The following is a 26,943-nucleotide window of genomic DNA, read 5'->3' as shown; positions in this document are numbered from 1 at the left end:
CTCTTTTGGGAAGTCTTTCCACTAGATATTGGAACATTGCTGCGGGGACATGCTTCATTTCAGCCACAAGAGCATTAGTGAGGTCGGCACTGATGTTGGGCGATTAGGCCTGGCTCGCAGTTGACGTTCCAATTCATCCCAAAGGTGTTCGATGGGGTTGAGGTCAGGTCTCTGTGCAGGCCAGTCAAGTTCTTCTACACCGATCTCGAAAAAACACTTCTGAATGGACCTCGCTTTGTGCACGCGGGTGTTGTCATGCTGAAACAAGAAAGGGCCTTCCCCAAACTTTTGCCACAAAGTTGGAAGCACAGAATCGTCTAGAATGTTATTGATGTCTCAACCTATAGCTCTCCCAAACAACACCTATGATTGCTCTATGCCCCTCTCTAATGTCAATATGCCTTGTATACTGTTGTTTAGGGCAGCTCTCATTGTTTAATTTCACTGCAGAGCCCCTAGTCCTGCTCAACATGCCTCAGATAGCCCCCTTTCCCACCCCCCACACATGCAGAGACCTCACCTAGCTTAACTGGCGCCTACAGAGATGCAACCTCTCTAATCGTCACTCAATGCCTAGGTTTAACCCCACATTACTCACAACCTACCATACCCTTGCCTGTACACTATCCCCTGAATCTATCCTACCACGCCCAGAAACTGCTCCTTCTATTCTCTGTTCCCAAAGCACCAGACTACCAGTTCTTAAAGCCTTTCACCGTATACTCAACCAACTAATCGCTGTTCCTCTGATGATGTAGAGGTTAACCCAGGCCCTGTGTGTCCCCAGGCACTCTATTTGTTGACTTCTGCAACCGTAAAGCCTTGGGTTCATGCATGTTAGCATCTAAAGCCTCCTCCCTAAGTTTGCTTTATTCACTGGTTTAGCACACGCCTCCAACCCTGATGTCCTAGTCGTGTCTGAATCCTGGCTTAGGAAGGTCACCAAAAATTTTGAGATTTCCATGCCCAATTCCAACATTTTCCATCAAGGCAGAACTGCTAAAGGGGGCGGAATCACAATCTACAGTAGAGATAACCTGCAGAGTTCTGTCATACTATCCAGGTCTAAGCCCAAACAGTTCAAGCTTCGACTTTTAAAGATCCATCTCTCCAGAAATACGTCTCTCCCTGTTGCCGCTTGTTATATACCCCCCTCAGCTCCAAGCTGTGTCCTGGGCACCATATGTGAATTGATTGCCCCCCATCTATTGGCAGAGTTCGTACTGCTAGGTGACCTAAATTGGGATGTGCTTAATACCCCGGCTGTCCTACAATTCAAACTAGATGCCGTCAATCTCACACAAATTATCAAAGAACCTACCAGGTACAACTCCAAATCCGTAAACATGGGCACCCTCATAGATATCATCCTGACCAACCTTCCCTCTAAATTCAACTCTGCTGTTTTCAATCAGGATCTCAGCAATCACTGGCTCATTGCCTGTGTCCTTTATGGGTCCGTGGTCAAACGACCACCCCTCATCACTGTCAAATGCTCCCTAAAACACTTCAGGCGAGCAGGCATTTCTAATCGACCTGGCCCGGGTATCCTGGAAGGATATTGACCTCATCCCGTCAGTAGAGGATGCCTGGTTGTTCTTTCCTCTCCATCTTAAATAAGCATACCCCATTCAAAAAATGTAGAACTAAGAACAGATATAGCCCTTGTTTCAATCCAGACTTGACTGCCCTTGAACAGCACAAAAAACATCCTGTGGCGTACTGCACTAGCATCAAATAATCACTGCGATATGCAACTTTTCAGGGAAGTTACTAACCTATATACATAGTCAGTTAGGAAAGCAAAGGCTGGCTTTTTCAAACAAAAATTTGCATCCTACAGCACTAATTCCAAAAAGTTTTGGGACACTGTTAAGTCCATGGAGAATAAGAGTACCTCCTCCCATTGGCCACTGCACTGAGACTAGGAAACACTAATCACCACTGATAAATCAATAAGCATTTCTCTACGGCTGGCAATGCTTTCCTCCTGGCAACCCCAACGCCGGCCAACGGCTCTGCACCCCCCACAGGAACTAGCCCAAGCCTCCCCTACCACTTTTCCTTCACCCAAATCCAGACAGCTGATGTTCTGAAAGTGCTGCAAAATCTGGATCCCTACAAATTAGCTGGGCTAGACAATCTGGACCCTCTCTTTCTGAAACTTTCCACCGCCATTGTTGCAACCCATATTACTAGCCTGTTAAACCTCTCTTTCATATCTTCTGAGATTCCTAAAGATTGGAAAGTGGCCGCTGTCATCCCCCTCTTTAATGGGGGAGACACTCTAGATCCAAACTGTTACAGACCTATATCCATCCTGCCCTGCCTTTCTAAAGTCTTCGAAAGCCAAGTGACCAAACAGATCAGATCACCGACCATTTCAAATCGCACTGTACCTATGCAATCTGGATTCTGAGCTGGTCACGGGTGCACCTCAGCCACGCTCAAGGTCCTAAATGATATCATAACAGCCATCGATAATAGACAGTTCTGTGCAGCCGTCTTCATCGACCTGGCCAAGACTTTCGACTCTGTCAAACACCGTATTCTTATCGGCAGACTCAACAGCCTTGGTTTCTCAAATGACTGCCTCGACTGGTTCACTAACTACTTCTCAGATAGAGTTCAGTGTGTCAACTCGGAGAGCCTGTTGTCCGGACCTCTGGCAGTCTCTATGGGGTGCCACAAGGTTCAATTCTCACGCTGACTGTTTTCTCTATATATATCAATGATGCCGCTCTTGCTGCGGGTGATTCTTTGATCCACCTCTACGCAGATGACACCATTCTGTATACATCTGGCCCTTCTTTGGATACTGTGTTGACCAAACCTCCAAATGAACGTCAACGCCATACAACACTCCTTCCATGGTCTCCAACTGGTCTTAAATGCTAGTAAAACGAAATGCATGCTCTTCAACCTATCGTTGCCCGCCCCACCTGCCCAACTTACATTTACATTTAAGTCATTTAGCAGACGCTCTTATCCAGAGCGACTTACAAATTGGTGAATTCACCTTCTGACATCCAGTGGAACAGCCACTTTACAATAGTGCATCTAAATCATTTAAGGGGGGGGTGAGAAGGATTACTTTATCCTATCCTAGGTATTCCTTGAAGAGGTGGGGTTTCAGGTGTCTCCGGAAGGTGGTGATTGACTCCGCTGTCCTGGCGTCGTGAGGGAGTTTGTTCCACCATTGGGGGCCAGAGCAGCGAACAGTTTTGACTGGGCTGAGCGGGAACTGTACTTCCTCAGTGGTAGGGAGGCGAGCAGGCCAGAGGTGGATGAACGCAGTGCCCTTGTTTGGGTGTAGGGCCTGATCAGAGCCTGGAGGTACTGCGGTGCCGTTCCCCTCACAGCTCCGTAGGCAAGCACCATGGTCTTGTAGCGGATGCGAGCTTCAACTGGAAGCCAGTGGAGAGAGCGGAGGAGCGGGGTGACGTGAGAGAACTTGGGAAGGTTGAACACCAGACGGGCTGCGGCGTTCTGGATGAGTTGTAGGGGTTTAATGGCACAGGCAGGGAGCCCAGCCAACAGCGAGTGGCAGTAATCCAGACGGGAGATGACAAGTGCCTGGATTAGGACCTGCGCCGCTTCCTGTGTGAGGCAGGGTCGTACTCTGCGGATGTTGTAGAGCATGAACCTACAGGAACGGGCCACCGCCTTGATGTTAGTTGAGAACGACAATGGAGTTGTCAACCGTGATGGCGAGATCATGGAACGGGCAGTCCTTCCCCGGGAGGAAGAGCAGCTCCGTCTTGCCGAGGTTCAGCTTGAGGTGGTGATCCGTCATCCACACTGATATGTCTGCCAGACATGCAGAGATGCGATTCGCCACCTGGTCATCAGAAGGGGGAAAGGAGAAGATTAATTGTGTGTCGTCTGCATAGCAATGATAGGAGAGACCATGTGAGGTTATGACAGAGCCAAGTGACTTGGTGTATAGCGAGAATAGGAGAGGGCCTAGAACAGAGCCCTGGGGGACACCAGTGGTGAGAGCGCGTGGCGAGGAGACAGATTCTCGCCACGCCACCTGGTAGGAGCGACCTGTCAGGTAGGACGCAATCCAAGCGTGGGCCGCGCCGGAGATGCCCAACTCGGAGAGGGTGGAGAGGAGGATCTGATGGTTCACAGTATCGAAGGCAGCCGATAGGTCTAGAAGGATGAGAGCAGAGGAGAGAGAGTTAGCTTTAGCAGTGCGGAGCGCCTCCGTGATACAGAGAAGAGCAGTCTCAGTTGAATGACTAGTCTTGAAACCTGACTGATTTGGATCAAGAAGGTCATTCTGAGAGAGATAGCGGGAGAGCTGGCCAAGGACGGCACGTTCAAGAGTTTTGGAGAGAAAAGAAAGGAGGGATACTGGTCTGTAGTTGTTGACATCGGAGGGATCGAGTGTAGGTTTTTTCAGAAGGGGTGCAACTCTCGCTCTCTTGAAGACGGAAGGGACGTAGCCAGCGGTCAGGGATGAGTTGATGAGCGAGGTGAGGTAAGGGAGAAGGTCTCCGGAAATGGTCTGGAGAAGAGAGGAGGGGATAGGGTCAAGCGGGCAGGTTGTTGGGCGGCCGGCCGTCACAAGAAGCGAGATTTCATCTGGAGAGAGAGGGGAGAAAGAGGTCAGAGCACAGGGTAGGGCAGTGTGAGCAGAACCAGCGGTGTCATTTGACTTAGCAAACGAGGATCGGATGTCGTCGACCTTCTTTTCAAAATGGTTGACGAAATCATCTGCAGAGAGGGAGGAGGGGGGGAGGATTCAGGAGGGAGGAGAAGGTGGCAAAGAGCTTCCTAGGGTTAGAGGCAGATGCTTGGAATTTAGAGTGGAAGAAAGTGGCTTTAGCAGCAGAGACAGAGGAGGAAAATGTAGAGAGGAGGGAGTGAAAGGATGCCAGGTCCGCAGGGAGGCGAGTTTTCCTCCATTTCCGCTCGGCTGCCCGGAGCACTGTTCTGTGAGCTCGCAATGAGTCGTCGAGCCACGGAGCGGGAGGGGAGGACCGAGCCGGCCTGGAGGATAGGGGACATAGAGAGTCAAAGGATGCAGAAAGGGAAGAGAGGAGGGTTGAGGAGGCAGAATCAGGAGAAAGGTTGGAGAAGGTATGAGCAGAGGGAGGAGATGATAGGATGGAAGAGGAGAGAGTAGCGGGGGAGAGAGAGCGAAGGTTGGGACGGCGCGATACCATCCGAGTAGGGGCAGTGTGGGAAGTGTTGGGTGAGAGCGAGAGGGAAAAGGATACAAGGTAGTGGTCGGAGACTTGGAGGGGAGTTGCAATGAGGTTAGTCGAAGAACAGCATCTAGTAAAGATGAGGTCGAGCGTATTGCCTGCCTTGTGAGTAGGGGGGGAAGGTGAGAGGGTGAGGTCAAGAGAGGAGAAGAGTGGAAAGAAGGAGGCAGAGAGGAATGAGTCAAAGGTAGACGTGGGGAGGTTAAAGTCGCCCAGGACTGTGAGAGGTGAGCCGTCCTCAGGAAAGGAGCTTATCAAAGCATCAAGCTCATTGATGAACTCTCCGAGGGAACCTGGAGGGCGATAAATGATAAGGATGTTAAGCTTGAAAGGGCTGGTAACTGTGACAGCATGGAATTCAAAGGAGGCTATAGACAGATGGGTAAGGGGAGAAAGAGAGAATGACCACTTGGGAGAGATGAGGATCCCGGTGCCACCACCCCGCTGACCAGAAGCTCTCGGGGTGTGCGAGAACACGTGGGCGGACGAAGAGAGAGCAGTAGGAGTAGCAGTGTTATCTCTGGTGATCCATGTTTCCGTCAGTGCCAAGAAGTCGAGGGACTGGAGGTGAGGCATAGGCTGAGATGAACTCTGCCTTGTTGGCCGCAGATCGGCAGTTCCAGAGGCTACCGGAGACCTGGAACTCCACGTGGGTCGTGCACGCTGGGACCACCAGATTAGGGTGGCCGCGGCCACGCGGTGTGGAGCGTTTGTATGGTCTGTGCAGAGAGGAGAGAACAGGGATAGATAGACACATAGTTGACAGGCTACAGAAGAGGCTACGCTAATGCAAAGGAGATTGGAATGACAAGTGGACTACACGTCTCGAATGTTCAGAAAGTTAAGCTTACGTAGCAAGAATCTTATTGACTAAAATGATTGAAATGATACAGTACTGCTGGAGTAGGCTAACTGGCAGTGGCTGCGTTGTTGACTTTGTAGGCTAGCTGGCAGTGGCTGCGTTGTTGACACTACACTAATCAAGTTGTTCCGTCGAGTGTAATAGTTTCTACAGTGCTGCTATTCGGGGGCTAGCTGGCTTGCATCACTACTACGGTTCTGAATTAGAATATGTGGACAACTGTAAATACCTAGGTGTCTGGCTAGACTGTAAACTCTTCTTTCAGATTCACATTAAGCATCTCCAATCCAAAGTTAAATCTGGAATTGTCTTCCTATTTCACAACAAATCCTCATTTACTCAGGCTGCCAAACTTACCCTCGTAAAACATGCTATCCTACCGATCCTTGATTTCGGCGATGTCATTTACAAAATAGCCTCCAACACTCTTCTCAGCAAATTGGATACAGTCTATCACAGTGCCATCTGTTCTGTCACCAAAGCCCCATATACTACCCAACACTGCGACCTGTATGCTCTCATTGGCTGGTTCTCGCTACATATTCTTTGGCAAACCCACTGACTCCAGGTCATTTATAAGTCTTTGCTGGGCAAAGCTCCGCCTTATCTCAGCTCACTGGTCACCATAGCAACACCCACCCGTAGCACACGCTCCAGCAGATACATTTCACTGGTCATCGCCAAAGCCAACACCTACTTTGGCAGCCTTTCCTTCCAGTTCTTTGCTGCCAATTGACTGGAACGAATTGCAAAAATCACTGAAGTTGGAGACATATATCTCCCTCACTAACTTCAAGCATCAGCTGTCAGAGCAGCTTACCGATCGCTGCAGCTGTACACACAGCCCATCTGTAAATAGCCCATCCATCCAACTACCTACCACATCCCCATATTTGTTTTCAGCTCTTTTGCACACCAGTATTTCTACTTGCCAATCCTCATCTGCAACTCTGTGTTGTTGTTTGTGTCACACTGCTTTGTTTTATCTTGGCCAGGTCGCAGTTGTACTGGCCTACCTGGTTAAATAAAGGTGAAATAGTATTTAAAAGATCATTTAAAAGTATGCTGTTTAATATTTCCCTTTACTAGAACTAAGGGGCCTACTCCGAACCATGAAAAACAACCCCAGACCATTGTTCCTCCTCCACCAAACGTTACAGTTGGTACTATGCATCTGCCAAACACTCATTCGTCCATCAGACTGCCAGATTTGAAGCATGAAGACTGCCAGATGTTCATCACTCCAGAAAACGCGTTTGGCGGCGAACTTTACACCACTCTAACCAACAATTGGCATTGCGTATGGTGATCTTAGGCTGTTCGGCCATGGAACCCCATTTCATGAAGCTCCCGTCGAATAGTTATTGTGCTGATGTTGCTTCCAGAGGCAGTTTGGAAATCAGTGGTGAATGTTGCAACTGAGGAAGACCACTTCACAACAGAGCCATTGTTGCTCCTAAACATTTCCACTTAACAGCACTTAAAGTTGACTTTGGCAGTTCTAGCAGGGAAGAAATTTGACCAACTGACTTGTTGGAAAGGTGCCTTTCTATGACGTTGACACATTGTCTATTCTACTGCCAATCTTTGTCTTTGGAGATTGAATGGTTATGTGCACGATTTTAAACACTTGTCAGCAACGGGTTGGATGGGTCCTACTGTAGACTAGCTACTCACTGGTGTGACTCTCTTCCCACTGAATTTAGCATTAGAATATGTTGCCATTTGTACTCTCATAGGAGGGAACCTACATGTATTGTGTGAGATTGTAACACACTAGGCGTAGTGGGTGCGGAGTCAGGTGCAGGAGGAAGAAAGTTCAGAATAGCGCTTTATTACGCACAGGGAAGAAGTAGTACTCTCCACAAAACTGGGTGTAATAAAACAAATGCCCAAAACAGGTAACTAAACAACACGCACTACCACCCATCAACACAGTGGGAAAAATAATCAAGCCCGCAGAAAGAGCAGGCGGGCCTACCGGCTTAAATAGCCCAACTCAAAATCTAAACAAGAAACAGGTGAAACAAATCAGACGAAATCAACAGAAAAGGGAAAAGGGATCGGTGGCAGCTCGTAGGCCGGTGACGACGACCGCCGAGCGTCACCCGAACAGGAAGAGGAGCCACCTTCGGTAGGAGTCGTGACAGAGATGCAATTTTTGTCAGCAAATCCAACACTAGTGAAGAAGTGCATAAAGGAGAGAAAAGGTGAAAGGCATGACAACTTACTAAGTCTTATTTTGGAAATGAGAGAATATATTATATTATGGACTTTAATCCTAAAGCAACCACTTGTACTTTTTAGTTTTCTTATTAATGAAAGTGTAGATTTAATTGACTGCCCAGTGAATACCCGTACATTTCCCCACATACTCCAACATGTCTCCACATACCCTTACATGTCACTACATACCCCTACATGTCCCTACATACCCCTACATGTCTCCACATACCTGTACATGTCCCTACACTCCCCTACATGTCTCCACACACCATTACAGTGGAGTAAAAAAGTATTTAGTCAGCCAAAAATTGTGCAAGTTCTTCTACTTAAAAAGATGAGAGAGGCCTGTAATTTTCATCATAGGTACACTTCAACTATGACAGACAAAATGAGAAAAAAAATCCAGAAATTCACATTGTAGGATTTTTAATGAATTTATTTGCAAATTATGGTGGAATAAAAGTATTTGGTCAATAACAAAAGTTAAAGTATCTCAATACTTTGTTATATACCCTTTGTACCAACATACCCCTCCCTACATCTCCCCAAATACCCATATATGTACCTACAAACCCCTACATCTCCCAACATAACATTACATGTCCCAACATACCCCTAAATGTCCCCTAAATGTCTCCAAATACCCCTACATGTACCTACAAACTCCTACATCGCCCAACATAACATTACATGTCCCCAAATACCCCTACATGTACCTACAAACTCCTACATTTCTCCCAACATAACATTACATATCCCCAAATACCCCTACATGTACCTACAAACCCCTACATCGCCCAACATAACATTACATGTCCCCAAATACCCCTACATGTACCTACAAACTCCTACATCGCCCAACATAACATTACATGTACCCAAATACCCCTACATGTACCTACAAACTCCTACATTTCTCCCAACATAACATTACATTTCCCCAAATACCCCTACATGTACCTACAAACTCCTACATCGCCCAACATAACAATACATGTCCCCAAATACCCCTACATGTACCTACAAACTCCTACATTTCTCCCAACATAACATTACATTTCCCCAAATACCCCTACATGTACCTACAAACCCCTACATCGCCTAAATTACATTACATGTCCCCAAATACCCCTACATGTACCTACAAACTCCTACATCGCCCAACATAACATTACATGTCCCCAAATACCCCTACATGTACCTACAAACCCATCATCGCCCAACATAATATTACATGTCCCCAAATACCCCTACATGTACCTACAAACCCCTACATCGCACAACATAACATTACATATCCCCAAATACCTCTACATGTACCTACAAACCCCTACATCGCCCAACATAACATTACATGTCCCCATATACTCCTATATGTCCCTACATGCACTTGCATGTCCCCACCTGCCCTTACATGTCCCCACATACTCCTACATGTCCCCACATACGCCTACATGTCCATACATGTCCCCACATACCCCTACATGTCCCCACAAACCCCTGCATGTTCTCAAATGTCCTTACATGTCCCTACATGTCATCAGTGGTCCAGTAAAACCTGAGTTAACACAACAAGCCTATCATTAGTCCCTGTAAAGCTGCACAGTCTCTTGGTTTTCTAATGAGAGAGCAGTGGAGATGAGTGATACCCACAGTGGAGACGTGTGACAGCCACAGAGGACACGTGTGATACCCACAGAGGAGACGTGTGATACCCACAGTGGAGATGCGTGATACCCACAGTGAAGACGTGTGATACCCACAGAGGACACGTGTGATACCCACAGAGGACACGTGTGATACCCACAGAGGACACGTGTGATACCCAAAGAGGAGATGTGTGATACCCACAGAGGAGACGTGTGATACCCACAGAGGACACGTGTGATACCCACAGAGGAGACGTGTGATACCCACAGAGGAGACGTGTGATACCCACAGAGGAGACGTGTGATACCCACAGAGGACACGTGTCATACCCACAGAGGAGACGTGTGATACCCACAGAGGACACGTGTGATACCGACAGAGGACACGTGTGATACCCACAGAGGAGACGTGTGATACCCAAAGAGGAGACGTGTGATACCCACAGAGGACACGTGTCATACCCACAGAGGACTCGTGTCATACCCACAGAGGAGACGTGTCATGCCGACAGAGGAGACGTGTGATACCCACAGAGGAGACGTGTGATACCCACAGAGGACACGTGTCATACCACAGAGGAGACGTGTCATGCCCACAGAGGAGACGTGTGATACCCACAGAGGAGACGTGTGATACCCACAGAGGAGACGTGTGATACCCACAGAGGAGACGTGTCATGCCCACAGAGGAGACGTGTGATACCCACAGAGGACACGTGCCATACCCACAGAGGAGACGTGTCATGCCCACAGAGGAGACGTGTCATGCACACAGAGGAGACGTGTCATGCCCACAGAGGAGACGTGTCATGTCCACAGAGGAGACGTGTTATGCCCACAGAGGAGACGTGTCATGCACACAGAGGAGACGTGTCATGTCCACAGAGGAGACGTGTCATGCACACAGAGGAGACATGTCATGCCCACAGAGGAGACGTGTCATGCCCACAGAGGAGACGTGTGATACCCACAGAGGAGACGTGTCATGCCCACAGAGTAGACGTGTCATGCCCACAGAGGAGACGTGCCATACCCACAGAGGAGACGTGTCATGCCCACAGAGGAGACGTGTCATGCCCACAGAGGAGACGTGTCATGTCCACAGAGGAGACGTGTCATGCACACAGAGGAGACGTGTCATGCACACAGAGGAGACGTGTCATGCCCACAGAGGAGACGTGTCATGCCCACAGAGGAGACATGTGATACCCACAGAGGAGACGTGTCATGCCCACAGAGGAGACGTGTCATGCCCACAGAGGAGACGTGCCATACCCACAGAGGAGACGTGTCATGCCCACAGAGGAGACGTGTCATGCCCACAGAGGAGACGTGTCATGCACACAGAGTAGACGTGTCATGCCCACAGAGGAGACGTGTCATGCACACAGAGGAGACGTGTCATGCACACAGAGGAGACGTGTCATGCACACAGAGGAGACATGTCATGCCCACAGAGGAGACGTGTCATGCCCACAGAGGCATGACAATGAGTGTCATCAGAATGAGTGTGTTTTGAATCCAGTCCCTACTATGTGCTCTCTCTCTCTCTCTCTCTCTCTCTCTCTCTCTCTCTCTCTCTCTCAAATCAAGTCAATTCAATTCAATGCAATGGACTTTATTGGCATGGGAAACGTGTTAACATTGCCATGCTATTCCTTTTTCCATATTGTATTTCTGTATTGTTTTAGTGATTAACCATAGTGAAGGCGTAGGCTCAACTTTTCTGGGTCTCTATGTTTTTGGTTGGATAGATTTCTCAATTTCTTTAATAGGTTTTTGAATTCTTCATCAATCCATTGTCATTGTTGTTAATTTTCTTAATTTTTTTAATATATATTTTTTATGTTTGATAAGGAAGCTGAAAGGTTGAATACTGTTTAGGTTTTCTACTACCATGTTTACACCTTCACTATTACAGTGGAACATTTTGTCCAGGGAGTTGTCTGAAAAGGATTGAATTTGTTGTTGCCTAATTGTTTTTAGGATGGTTTGCACACTACTTTCCTACCATCTATAGCATTTATTAATATTATTATTTGCTGACTCATGATTGATTATTGCTCTGTTCAGTTAGACTGTGATGTTGCTGTGATTTGATAGGGGTGTCAGTGGGCTGACTTTGAACGCTCTGAGAAACTCTGGGTTGAGGTCAATAATAAAGTAGTCTACAGTACTGATCTCTTGATCAGCTATATGGGTACCTACCGCAGGAGTCCCCTCGAAGCCTACCATTGACTATGTACATGCCCAGCGTACAACACAGCTGCAGGAGTTGTGACATGTTTTTGTTGGTTATGTGGTCATAGTTGTGCATAGGGAGACAGGGTAGCCTAGTTAGACTAGTAACCGGAAGGTTGCGAGTTCAAACCCCCGAGCTGACAAGGTATAAATCTGTCGTTCTGCCCCTGAACAGGCAGTTAACCCACTTTTCCCAGGCCGTCATTGAAAATAAGAATTTGTTCTTAACTGACTTGCCTGGTTAAATAAAGAAAAAAAGAAAATCTATCATTCTGCCCCTGAACAAGGCAGTTAACCCACTGTTCCTAGGCTGTCATTGAAAATAACAAACAAAAAAATATGGGGGAGGGAATGCTGTCCCCTCCAGGCGCTACAAAGTATTAACTTAAGGGGGCTGAATAATTTTGCACGCCCAATTTTTCAGTTTTTGATTTGTTAAAAAAGTTGAAATATCCAATAAATGTCGTTCCACTTCATGATTGTGTCCCACTTGTTGTTGATTCTTCACAAAAAAATACAGTTTTATATCTTTATGTTTGAAGCCTGAAATCTGGCAAAAGGTTGCAAAGTTCAAGGGGGCCGAATACTTTCGCAAGTCACTGTAGGTAGCACACAGGATGACATTTTCCTCTGTTGAGATAATTTCCTTTTGAATTTCTCGCCAAATGTAAAATGTTCCTCTTTTGATTAATTTAACCCTGTTGTGTTCCGGTCAAATTGGACTGAGTTACAAGTTCTCTCTCTGAAAAATGTAGTTCATTTAATCTGATTGTCATAAGGTTCCATGACTGTCCACACCAGGCATCTGAAATATATTTTGATGAATTTCATTACATTTTGGGTGTTTTATTTAACTTTATTACACCTGTGGTGTTCCCGGTCATTGATGAATCGGTTCATTAGAAATGAATGGGTGAGACTACAATTAGTGTATAAAATAGAGTTCAGGAACTTGCCCATTCATCAGATGGACACACTTCCTCTCCCAGACCCCACATGCATGTGTGTTTGAGTGCACACACACACACACACACACACACACACACACACACACACACACACACACACACACACACACACACACACACACACACACACACACACACACACACACACACACACACACAAAGCTCACTCCCCTTCTTGGCTTCCATGGCAACCCCCACGGGACCCTTTCCCCAATATACTCTTTCCCCCACGGGAACCACACCTGTTGGCATTCTCAAAAACAATCGCAACATTGTTTCAATAATATACAGAACTTTTCTTGTAGCTCTGGTATATTAAGCTTTTTTGAGGCCTTGCTCACAATTCTTTCTGTGGCAGCACAATGACCAAATTATATACTGTATGTAAGGTTTTGATCATATCTATGATCATGACACTGGTGAGGAGGAGAGAGTTCTTGATAATCTTTGACATGAAGTAATTTGTGATAAAAGCACAATATGTTTCATCTGACTATTTGTTATAGTCAAAATAATAATACTTTTTCTTTAATCAAAACTGAGTTATGAGGCCTACAGGCCATAAATAGCAAATAGAAGATCAACACTTGTAATGTTCACAAGAACTTAAGTTGATAAAAAGATCTAACACCACATTAGGTGATAATATATGTACTATTATGGATTTTTATCAGCTGTAATAGGGCTGTCATTTTGGAACGAACACAACAGGAAGGTTAATAGAGTGAGGTCTGCACTATACCAAATTAGCATACCCCCTGAGTCCTATGGAACATTTTCTTCTGCAACGTGACCCTAATGAACTACCTTCTAGTGCATGCATTGTAATATTGGCTGAAATAGTACTCACGCATAACTATTTCATGTTTCTAAATGATTTCTTTATTCAGACGAAAGGGACTGCTATGGGATCCCCCATGGCTACTAACTATGCTAATCTGTATGTGGGTTACATGGAGAAACAGTCTATTTTCAATCCTCTCAAAAATGTTTCTTGCCTCACATCATTATTTGGAAATGGTATATTGATGATATTTTTGTTCTATGGAGGGGTGATGCTAAATAGCTCCAGGCGTTCCATGCTTTTCTTAACTCCTGTTCTGAGCATCTGAGATTTACTATGCAATCTGATACATGTCAAATCACTTTTCTTGATCTTCTGGTCTTGTGTGAAGATAATGTTCTATACACTGATCTTTACAGGAAGCCTACGGATCGTAACAGTTTGTTGAGGGCTGATAGTTGTCACCTGCTTCCCTTGAAAAACAGTTTGCCCTACAGCCAATTCTGTCGAATCAAAAGAATTTGCAAAAAACAGTCCGATTTCGACAGAAATATGGCTGAGACGCAAAGAAAGTTCAAGGAGAGGGGCTACAAGAATGATCAGATTAATATTGCCATTGAGAAAATTCTAAACAAAACGAGAAATGACGTTTTTCAAGATCAGTCTCACAAAAAGACGCATTCTTGTGTTCTAACTATCAGCTATTCAAAGTGCTCTGAACAAATTAAGGGAATTGTTCACAAACATTGGCACATCCTAAAATCCGATGATAGTCTAGGTAATGTGTTTTCGGACCTTCCCTCGGTCGTATTCTCGCGGGGCAGAAATCTCAGAGACCAATTGGTACACTCTGATTTACCACCCCAAGATATTCCTGAACTGATTGTTACTTCCGGCGCCGACAGAGATGGCCACCTCGCTTCGCGTTCCTAGGAAACTATGCAGTTTTTTGTTTTTTTTACGTGTTATTTCTTACATTAGTACCCCAGGTCATCTTAGGTTTCATTACATACAGTCGAGAAGAACTACTGAATATAAGATCAGCGTCAAATCACCATCAGTACGACCAAGAATATGACTTTCACGAAGCGGATCCTGTGTTCTGCCTTTCAACCAGGACAACGGAATGGATCCCAGCCAGTGACCCAAAAAAACGACTTCGTAAAAGAGGGAAACGAGGCGGTCTTCTGGTCAGACTACGGAGACGGGCACATCGTGCCCCACTTCCTAGCATTCTTCTCGCCAATGTCCAGTCTCTTGACAACAAGGTTGATGAAATCCGAGCAAGGGTGGCATTCCAGAGGGACATCAGAGACTGTAACGTTCTTTGCTTCACGGAAACATGGCTCACTGGAGAGACGCTCTCGGATGCGGTGCAGCCAGTGGGTTTCTCCACACATCGCGCCGACAGAAACAAACACCTTTCTGGTAAGAAGAGGGGTGGGGGTGTATGCCTTATGGCTAACGAGACGTGGTGTGATCACAGAAACATACAGGAACTCAAATCCTTCTGTTCACCTGATTTAGAATTCCTCACAATCAAATGTAGACCGCATTATCTACGAAGAGAATTCTCTTTGATTATAATCACAGCCGTATATATTCCCCCCCAAGCAGACACATCGATGGCTCTGAACGAACTTTATTTGACTCTTTGCAAACTGGAATCCATACATCCTGAGGCTGCATTCATTGTTGCTGGGGATTTTAACAAGGCTAATCTGAGAACAAGACTCCCTAAAATGTATCAGCATATCGATTGCGCCACCAGGGCTGGCAAAACCTTAGATCACTGTTATTCTAACTTCCGCGACGCATATAAGGCCCTGCCCCGCCCCCCTTTCGGAAAAGCTGACCACGACTCCATTTTGCTGATCCCTGCCTACAGACAGAAACTAAAACAAGAAGCCCCCACGCTGAGGTCTGTCCAACGCTGGTCCGACCAAGCTGATTCCAAACTCCAAGACTGCTTCCACCACATGGACTGGGACATGTTTCGTATTGCGTCGGGCAACAACATTGACGAATACGCTGATTCGGTGTGCGAGTTCATTAGAACGTGCGTTGAAGATGTCGTTCCCATAGCAACGATTAAAACATTCCCTAACCAGAAACCGTGGATTGATGGCAGCATTCGCGTGAAACTGAAAGTGCGAGCCACTGCTTTTAATCAGAGCAAGGTGACTGGTAACATGACCGAATACAATCAGTGCAGCTATCCCTCCGTAAGGCTATCAAACAAGCTAAGCGTCAGTATAGAGACAAAGTAGAATCTCAATTCAACGGCTCAGACACAAGAGGTATGTGGCAGGGTCTACAGTCAATTACGAACTACAAGATGAAATCCAGCTCAGTCACGGACCAGGATGTCTTGCTCCCAGGCAGACTAAATAACTTTTTTGCCCGCTTTGAGGACAATACAGTGCCACTGACACGGCCTGCAACGGAAACATGCGGTCTCTCCTTCACTGCAGCCGAGGTGAGTAAAACATTTAAACGTGTTAACCCTCGCAAGGCTGCAGGCCCAGACGGCATCCCCAGCCGCGCCCTCAGAGCATGCGCAGACCAGCTGGCTGGTGTGTTTACGGACATATTCAATCAATCCCTATACCAGTCTGCTGTTCCCACATGCTTCAAGAGGGCCACCATTGTTCCTGTTCCCAAGAAAGCTAAGGTAACTGAGCTAAACGACTACCGCCCCGTAGCACTCACTTCTGTCATCATGAAGTGCTTTGAGAGACTAGTCAAGGACCATATCACCTCCACCCTACCTGACACCCTAGACCCACTCCAATTTGCTTACCGCCCAAATAGGTCCACAGACGACGCAATCTCAACCACACTGCACACTGCCCTAACCCATCTGGACAAGAGGAATACCTATGTGAGAATGCTGTTCATCGACTACAGCTCGGCATTTAACACCATAGTACCTTCCAAGCTCGTCATCAAGCTTGAGACCCTGGGTCTCGACCCCGCCCTGTGCAACTGGGTACTGGACTTCCTAAATACAATCAGGGGAAACGAGGCACAGGTGCAAATAATAATGGGGAACAAGGGAAAAAACATAAGGTCAAAAAGCACAATGGGGGCATCTAGTGACCAAAACCCGGAACAACCCTGGCCAAATCCTGACACCATGTGTATGTGACAAATAAAATTTGATTTGATTTGATTTGTACTACGTCAATTTGCACCCTACTGGATGGAAATTACAAATGTAATGGCTGTGCTCAATGCAATGGCACTTATAAATGTAGATCCTTCAAACACCCACAAACAGGGAAATCGATCCCAATAAAAGGTGTTATTACGTGCTCCACTAAGGCAGTTATTTATCTTATAACATGTCCTTGTGGTAAAAATTATGTAGGTAAAACAAAGCGCAAATTAAAAGTACGTATCTCAGAGCATCGTAGCACCATTAGGTGTAAAAACTTGACTTATCTAGTTGCGGCCCACTTCTTGGAGGCAGGCCACTCGATTTCGTCTCTGCGTTATATTGGCTTCGAACATGTCACCCTCCCTAGGAGAGGGGGTGACCTTGATAATTTATTGTTAAAATGAGAGGCTGCCTGGATCTTTAACTTAAAAACCCTTGCGCCCTTCGGTCTCAACGTAGACTTTGATCTGAAGCCATTCTTGTGATTATTGTGACTTTGACATTGTAATTGTTTGTAAGCTTGTGTAGTCTAAAATGAATTTATGATCGTATGCTATCCATTTGTTGTTTGTATGCTGTTCTTTGTATGACATTTTAATATTTGATAATTAACCAATGATATTAGGCTACTCTTGGCCATGATTACAGACACGAGTCATCACGCAGTGTTTGTGATTATATCCAGATGAAGACAGCTTGGCTGTCGAAACGTTGGTAATTAAATTATTGCATCTGAGCTCCTTGAGTGTGCGGCTCTCTTTTATTTTCAAACTTTCCCTGTTTGATACCTGGTAGTTTGGTGGGTGGGACTACCAGCTCTCTGTAACATAGAGGGCAACCAGTGGGTCCATCTCCTCTATACCATGTTTCTTGTAGGATGACAATGTCTGTATTTCTGATTTCTTTGATGAAGTCCTGGTTCCTGCTCTTTAGGCCAAAGGCAGATGACCTCAGGCCTTAGATATTCCAGGATAAGATAGTGAAGTATTTGTGAGGTCTGATCTGAGGGGTTCTAAATGGGGTGTGGGCGTTGTTCACTTGGGAGGGTGTTTATTGTTTGGGGTGGGGGTGTGAATGTGGTGCTGTCGTCTGGATGTACGTCCTCTCGGCGTGGGTCTTCTATGTGTAGTTCCTTTCCCCTTCTTTAACCACACTAAGGAGCCTGTGAAACTATCTATACAAGCCTCGTCGAACCCACATCATCATGCCTACCAGTCTTCTCTGTTTATAGACTGGATGTCTTTATCTCCATCTTCCCCCCTTTCTTTTATCTTTCTTGCTAACATACCTACGTTGGATTGGTGGAGACAAAATAGGAGTGCAAAATACCAAGCCAATAGATCATTTTGACAGTTTAATTTCAATTATTGATTATTAGATCATTAGAAAATTAAATAATCCATCCATCCAATTAAATTGGTCCATATTTACAATGATCATCAAGCACAAGGTCTTAATTGTAGTACCATCTATCAAGAGTGAGCTATCAGAACCACAAGGGAGTATGACAGTGAGGTGGATTGGAGCTTATTTGATGGAGGTGTGTGTGTGTGTGTGTGTGTGTGTGTGTGTTGTGTGTGTGTGTGTGTGTGTGTGTGTGTGTGTGTGTGTGTGTGTGTGTGTGTGTGTGTGTGTGTGTGTGTGTGTGTGTGTGTGTGTGTGTGTGTGTGTGTGTGTGTGTGTGTGTGTGTGTGTGTGTGTGTGTGTGTGTGTGTGTGAGAGAGTCTGCGCTCCTGTGTGTGAGTGACTCTGAGCCAGGCAAGTAACTTGCGGGAGGATGGGGTGTCATGACCCCTCCAATATTAGAGTCAGGTCAATTTGACCATCTCAATAATTCATGTGATGGATAGGAAATGATTTTCATACTGTAAAGTGGCAGGCAGCTACTGGTTTTCTGTGTATTTACCTCACACAGTGCTACTAATTTCTTCACTTTACCAATGGATTCCCCAGCCGCAAATTATAATTTTGGTTTGGCCCGATCCTCAGAAGCATGGTTTGTGGAGGGAATAAAAGTTGTGTACAGCTTCTAAGCACAACATAGATCTGCAATGTGAACTCTTCATTGCTCTCTTCTTTTTTCTTAACAAACCCTAAAATTCATAAACACGAATAAGAATTATGTACAAAATGATGTTTTTTTGAAATGGAGAAAGTTTCTATTGCCGTTTGAGCACTATTTCTCAAAGGAGTGGTTGGTAACGGTTAAATTGGCCTATTTTGTAACATCATAAACCATAAATATCTTGTTTCTAGTAGGCTACAGAATTAGAGAAGGGCTGTTTCTATTAACTTCAGGCCTGTCTATCTTGCCCAGTCATAGGCAGCCCAGACTCTGACCATTGACCAACTGCAGTAACCTATCCTCTGTATTAATGCCAATTTAAAGGCCGACATTGTGGGGGAAAGCACTGATCATGTTTATGCAACCAAACAATAACCATCAAAATGGAATCTACAATAGTGGCATGTTTATGTTTATGTATTTAGTTCACCTTTATTTAACCAGGTCGTCTAGTTGAGAACACCTTTATTTAACCAGGTCGTCTAGTTGAGAACACCTTTATTTAACCAGGTCGTCTAGTTGAGAACACCTTTATTTAACCAGGTCGTCTAGTTGAGAACACCTTTATTTAACCAGGTCGTCTAGTTGAGAACACCTTTATTTAACCAGGTAGACCAGTTGAGAACACCTTTATTTAACCAGGTAGTCTAGTTGAGAACACCTTTATTTAACCAGGTAGTCTAGTTGAGAACAACTTTATTTAACCAGGTCGTCTGGTTGAGAACACCTTTATTTAACCAGGTCGTCTAGTTGAGAACACCTTTATTTAACCAGGTTGGCCAGTTTAGAACACCTTTATTTAACCAGGTAGTCTAGTTGAGAACACCTTTATTTAACCAGGCGTCTAGTTGAGAACACCTTTATTTAACCAGGTCGTCTAGTTGAGAACACCTTTATTTAACCAGGTCGGCCAGTTTAGAACACCTTTATTTAACCAGGTAGTCTAGTTGAGAACACCTTTATTTAACCAGGTGTCTAGTTGAGAACACCTCTATTTAACCAGGTCGTCTAGTTGAGAACACCTTTATTTAACCATGTCGTCTAGTTGAGAACACCTTTATTTAACCAGGTCGGCATGTTGAGAACACCTTTATTTAACCAGGTCGTCTAGTTGAGAACACCTTTATTTAACCAGGTCGTCTAGTTGAGAACACCTTTATTTAACCAGGTCGTCTAGTTGAGAACACCTTTATTTAACCAGGTCGTCTAGTTGAGAACACCTTTATTTAACCAGGTCGTCTAGTTGAGAACAAGTTCTCATTTACCACTGTGACCTGGCCAAGATAAAGCAAAGCAGTGCGACAAAATCAACAACATAGAGTTACACATAAACAAACATACAGTCAATAACACAATAGAAATATCAAATTAAAGTGTGTACAAATGTAGAAGAGTAGGGAGGTAAGGCAATAAATTGTCCATGGAGGGGGTGCAAAAGAGCAAGAGGATAAATAACAATATGGGGATGAGGTAGTTGGGTGGGCTATTTACAGATTGGCTGTGTACAGGTAGAGTGATCGGTAAACTGCTCTGACAGCTGATGATTAAAGTTAGAGAGGGAGATATAAGACTCCAGCTTCAGAGATTTTTGCAGTTCGTTCCAGTCATTGACAGCAGAGAATTGGAAGGAAAGGAGGCCAAAGCAAGTGTTGGTTTTGGGGATTACCAGTGAAATATACCTGCTGGAGCGCCTGTTTTGGGTAATCCAGCACCTTCCTCTGTTTTGAGTAATCCAGCACCCTCTCCTGTTTTCAGTAATCCAGCACCCTCTCCTGTTTTCAGTAATGTTGCACCCTCCCTAGTTTTCAGTACACCAGCACCCTCCTCTGTTTTCAGTAACTCAGCACCCTCCCTTCTTTTCAGTAATCCAGCACACTCCCCTGATTTCAGTAATCCAGCACCCTCCCTAGTTTTCAGTACACCAGCACCCTCCTCTGTTTTCAGTAACTCAGCACCCTCCCTTCTTTTCAGTAATCCAGCACACTCCCCTGATTTCAGTAATCCAGCACCCTCCCCTGTTATGAGTAATCCAGCACCGTCCCCTGTTTTCAGTAATCCAGCACCCTCTCCTGTTTTCAGTAATGTTGCACCCTCCCCAGTTTTCAGTACACCAGCACCCTCCTCTGTTTTCAGTAACTCAGCACCCTCCCTTCTTTTCAGTAATCCAGCACACTCCCCTGATTTCAGTAATCCAGAACCCTCCCCTGTTTTCAGTAATCCAGCACCCTCCCCTGTTTTCAGAAATGTTGCACCCTCCCTAGTTTTCACTACACCAGCACCCTCCTCTGTTTTCAGTAACTCAGCACCCTCCCCTCTTTTCAGTAATCCAGCACACTCCCCTGATTTCAGTAATCCAGCACCCTCCCCTGTTTTCAGTAATGTTGCACCCTCCCTAGTTTTCAGTAATCCAGCACACTCCACTGATTTCAGTAATCCAGCACCCTCCCCTGTTTTCAGTAATCCAGCACCCTCCCCTGTTTTCAGTAATCCAGCACACTCCCCTGTGCTTTATCTAAATCCATCTAAATGTTTTATGAGATTGGAGAACAGATATTTTTTCAGGTCCTTGATTTCCTTTGTCTGTACTGATGGACTGCTCTCTTCAATTCAAACTGCAGACTTTCATTGGGGTTCCAGTCTAGAGATTTAGATGGCTATTGTAAAATGCTGATTATGTAGTCAATTATTTCTTTTTTTAGATGTGTGTTTTGGGTTATTGTCTTACTGGATAATCCACTTGCGGCCAAGTTTCAGCCTCCTGGTAGAGGCAGCCAATGTCCTGGTACTTGATAAAGTTCATGATGCCGTTGTCCTTAGCAAGGGCTCTAGGACCAGTGGAAGCAATATAGCCCCATAACTTCAAAGATCCACCACCATATTTAACAGCAGGGATGAGCTATTTTATGCATATGTGTTGTTCTTACGAAGGCCAAACCCAAATACCTACTTTCGAAGGCCAAACCCAAATACCTACTTTCGAAGGCCAAACCCAAATACCTACTTTCGAAGGCCAAACCCAAATACCTACTTTCGAAGGCCGAACCCAAATACCTACTTTCGAAGGCCAAACCCAAATACCTACTTTCGAAGGCCAAACCCAAATACCTACTTTCGAAGGCCGAACCCAAATACCTACTTTCGAAGGCCGAACCCAAATACCTACTTTCGAAGGCCAAACCCAAATACCTACTTTCGAAGGCCAAACCCAAATACCTACTTTCGAAGGCCAAACCCAAATACCTACTTTCGAAGGCCAAACCCAAATACCTACTTTCGAAGGCCAAACCCAACTACCTACTTTCGAAGGCCAAACCCAAATACCTACTTTCGAAGGCCAAACCCAAATACCTACTTTCGAAGGTCAAACCCAAATACCTACTTTCGAAGGCCAAACCCAAATACCTACTTTCGAAGGCCAAACCCAAATATCTACTTTCGAAGGCCAAACCCAAATACCTACTTTCGAAGGCCAAACCCAAATACCTACTTTCGAAGGCCAAACCCAAATACCTACTTTCGAAGGCCAAACCCAAATACCTACTTTCGAAGGCCAAACCCAACTTTAAGGCCAAACCCAAATACCTACTTTCGAAGGCCAAACCCAAATACCTACTTTCGAAGGCCAAACCCAAATACCTACTTTCGAAGGCCAAACCCAAATACCTACTTTCGAAGGTCAAACCCAAATACCTACTTTCGAAGGCCAAACCCAAATACCTACTTTCGAAGGCCAAACCCAACTACCTACTTTCGAAGGCCAAACCCAAATACCTACTTTCGAAGGCCAAACCCAAATACCTACTTTCGAAGGCCAAACCCAAATACCTACTTTACTTTCGAAGGCCAAACCCAAATACCTACTTTCGAAGGCCAAACCCAAATACCTACTTTCGAAGGCCAAACCCAAATACCTACTTTCGAAGGCCAAACCCAAATACCTACTTTCGAAGGCCAAACCCAAATACCTACTTTCGAAGGCCAAACCCAAATACCTACTACCTACTTTCGAAGGCCAAACCCAAATACCTACTTTCGAAGGCCAAACCCAAATACCTACTTTCGAAGGCCAAACCCAAATACCTACTTTCGAAGGCCAAACCCAAATACCTACTTTCGAAGGCCAAACCCAAATACCTACTTTCGAAGGCCAAACCCAAATACCCAAATACTTTCGAAGGCCAAACCCAAATACCTACTTTCGAAGGCCAAACCCAAATACCTACTTTCGAAGGCCAAACCCAAATACCTACTTTCGAAGGCCAAACCCAAATACCTACTTTCGAAGGCCAAACCCAAATACCTACTTTCGAAGGCCAAACCCAAATACCTACTTTCGAAGGCCAAACCCAAATACCTACTTTCGAAGGCCAAACCCAAATACCTACTTTCGAAGGCCAAACCCAAATACCTACTTTCGAAGGCCAAACCCAAATACCTACTTTCGAAGGCCAAACCCAAATACCTACTTTCGAAGGCCAAACCCAAATACCTACTTTCGAAGGCCAAACCCAAATACCTACTTTCGAAGGCCAAACCCAAATACCTACTTTCGAAGGCCAAACCCAAATACCTACTTTCGAAGGCCAAACCCAAATACCTACTTTCTTTCGAAGGCCAAACCCAAATACCTACTTTCGAAGGCCAAACCCAAATACCTACTTTCGAAGGCCAAACCCAAATACCTACTTTCGAAGGCCAAACCCAAATACCTACTTTCGAAGGCCAAACCCAAATACCTACTTTCGAAGGCCAAACCCAAATACCTACTTTCGAAGGCCAAACCCAAATACCTACTTTCGAAGGCCAAACCCAAATACCTACTTTCGAAGGCCAAACCCAAATACCTACTTTCGAAGGCCAAACCCAAATACCTACTTTCGAAGGCCAAACCCAAATACCTACTTTGAAGGCCAAACCCAAATACCTACTTTCAAGGCCAAACCCAAATACCTACTTTCGAAGGCCAAACCCAAATACCTACTTTCGAAGGCCAACCCAAATACCTACTTTCGAAGGCCAAACCCAAATACCTACTTTCAAGGCCAAACCCAAATACCTACTTTCGAAGGCCAAACCCAAATACCTACTTTCGAAGGCCAAACCCAAATACCTACTTTCGAAGGCCAAACCCAAATACCTACTTTCGAAGGCCAAACCCAAATACCTACTTTCGAAGGCCAAACCCAAATACCTACTTTCGAAGGCCAAACCCAAATACCTACTTTCGAAGGCCAAACCCAAATACCTACTTTCGAAGGTCAAACCCAAATACCTACTTTCGAAGGCCAAACCCAAATACCTACTTTCGAAGGCCAAACCCAAATACCTACTTTCGAAGGCCAAACCCAAATACCTACTTTCGAAGGCCGAACCCAAATACCTACTTTCGAAGGCCGAACCCAAATACCTACTTTCGAAGGCCGAACCCAAATACCTACTTTCGAAGGCCAAACCCAAATACCTACTTTCGAAGGCCAAGGCCAAACCCAAATACCTACTTTCGAAGGCCAAACCCAAATACCTACTTTCGAAGGCCAAACCCAAATACCTACTTTCGAAGGCCAAACCCAAATACCTACTTTTGAAGGCCAAACCCAAATACCTACTTTCGAAGGCCAAACCCAAATACCTACTTTCGAAGGCCAAACCCAAATACCTACTTTCGAAGGCCAAACCCAAATACCTACTTTCGAAGGCCAAACCCAAATACCTACTTTCGAAGGCCAAACCCAAATACCTACTTTCGAAGGCCAAACCCAAATACCTTGCATAATTGGACCAAATGATCAGGAAATTCACCATAAAACACTTCACAGCTATGCCCACGGACGTAGAAGGGTGTCGACCCCGCAACCCTTGGTCTGTGCGGCTGTGTGTGTGAGTTAGTCTTTGCTTGTGTGTGTGTCTATGAGTCTGCTCACTTGTGTGTGTGTGTGTATGTTTGTGTAAGTCTGTGTGTGTGTGTGTGTGTGTGTGTGTGTGTGTGTGTGTGTGTGTGTGTGTGTGTGTGTGTGTGTGTGTGAGTGTGTGTGTGTGTGTGTGTGTGTTTGTATTTTGCACTCCTGTATGCGTGTCTGTTACTAGTCAGCAGACTGTGGCCCTCTGTTACTAGTCAGCACACTGAGGCCCTCTGTTACTAGTCAGCTGGCTGTGGCCCTCTGTTACTAGTCAGCAGACTGAGGCCCTCTGTTGCTCGTCAGCAGACTGAGGCCCTCTGTTACTAGTCACCAGACTGTGGCCCTCTGTTACTAGTCACCAGACTGTGGCCCTCTGTTACTAGTCAGCAGACTTCGGCCCACTGTTACTAGTCTGCAGACTGTGGCCCACTGTTACTAGTCAGCAGACTGCGGCCCTCTGTTACTAGTCACCAGACTGCGGCCCTCTGTTACTAGTCAGCAGACTGTGGCCCTCTGTTACTAGTCAGCAGACTGAGGCCCTCTTACTAAGGCCCTCTGTTTCTAGTCAGCGGGCTGTGGCCCTCTGTTTCTAGTCAGCGGGCTGTGGCCCTCTGTTACTAGTCAGCAGACTGTGGCCCTCTGTTACTAGTCAGCCGGCTGAGGCCCTCTGTTACTAGTCAGCTGGGTGCGGCCCTCTGTTACTAGTCAGCAGACTGTGGCCCTCTGTTACTAGTCAGCAGACTGAGGCCCTCTTACTAAGGCCCTCTTACTAGTCAGCGGGCTGTGGGCCTCTGTTACTAGTCAGCAGACTGTGGCCTACTGTTACTAGTCAGCAGACTGTGGCCCTCTGTTTCTAGTCAGCAGACTGCGGCCCTCTGTTACTAGTCAGCAGACTGTGGCCCTCTGTTACTAGTCAGCAGACTGCGGCCCTCTGTTACTAGTCAGCAGACTGCGGCCCTCTGTTACTAGTCAGCAGACTGTGGCCCACTGTTACTAGTCAGCAGGCTGTGGCCCACTTTTACTAGTCAGATTAGAGAGCGAGAGCAGTGGAACATGTCAAGATTTACTTGGGTGACACACAAGCATGTCCCTGCTGTCACACAACTACACTGAACGTTTCTCCCCATACAGTCACTGTATGATCACCAAGGTTTGCTTCTCTTTCTGTTCTTCTGATGCTGTTAATTGATCACCTGTGAACCTGTGAGTATCTTCCATGTGTGACTCTGTCTCTCTCTTTCTCCCGTCCCCCTCTCCAGATGACGTGCCGCCCTACTTTAAGACAGAGCCGGTGCGGAGCCAGTTGCACCTGGAACGTAACAGGCTGGTGTTGACGTGTATGGCAGAGGGGAGCTGGCCCCTGGAGTTCAAATGGATCCACAATGGCACTGAGCTCACACGTTTCTCACAGGAGTACAGGTGAGTACTGCCACTATATTCTGTAATTACCTCTATAGATCCAAAATGGCACCAAGCTCACACACTTCTTACTGAAGTACAGGTGAGGTGTAGCCAGTAAGAAGTACAGGTGAAGAGAGAAGATACATAAAATACTCTGTCTCCTCTCTTCAGCCCTCCCCTGCTCCTCTTCTCTTCAGCCCTCCCCTGCTCCTCTTCTCTTCAGCCTCCCCTGCTCCTCTTCTCTTCAGCCTCCCCTGCTCCTCTTCTCTTCAGCCCTCCCCTGCTCCTCTTCAGCCCTCCCCTGCTCCTCTTCTCTTCAGCCTCCCCTGCTCCTCTTCTCTTCAGCCCTCCCCTGCTCCTCTTCTCTTCAGCCCTCCCCTGCTCCTCTTCTCTTCAGCCTCCCCTGCTCCTCTTCTCTTCAGCCCTCCCCTGCTCCTCTTCTCTTCAGCCCTCCCCTGCTCCTCTTCT

The 26,943-nt window shown here is 45.9% G+C and overlaps 1 protein-coding gene across 1 annotated transcript in view; it reads left to right on the top strand.

Annotated features, from left to right (window-relative positions):
* The window catches only part of LOC135511925 (protein sidekick-2-like), a 645,207-nt gene that overhangs the window by 415,760 nt on the left and 202,504 nt on the right, over window positions 1–26,943 (top strand). The window contains exon 2 of the mRNA XM_064933447.1: window positions 26,334–26,493. Within this exon, the coding sequence (XP_064789519.1) occupies window positions 26,334–26,493 (160 nt within the window). The remainder of the gene's footprint in view (window positions 1–26,333; window positions 26,494–26,943) is intronic.

The sequence above is a fragment of the Oncorhynchus masou genome, chromosome 24, assembly GCF_036934945.1.
Source record: "Oncorhynchus masou masou isolate Uvic2021 chromosome 24, UVic_Omas_1.1, whole genome shotgun sequence".
Taxonomy (NCBI): Eukaryota; Metazoa; Chordata; class Actinopteri; order Salmoniformes; family Salmonidae; genus Oncorhynchus; species Oncorhynchus masou.
The sequence above is the reverse complement of the archived record's forward strand: the minus strand, read 5'-3'. Positions and strand labels throughout refer to the sequence as shown.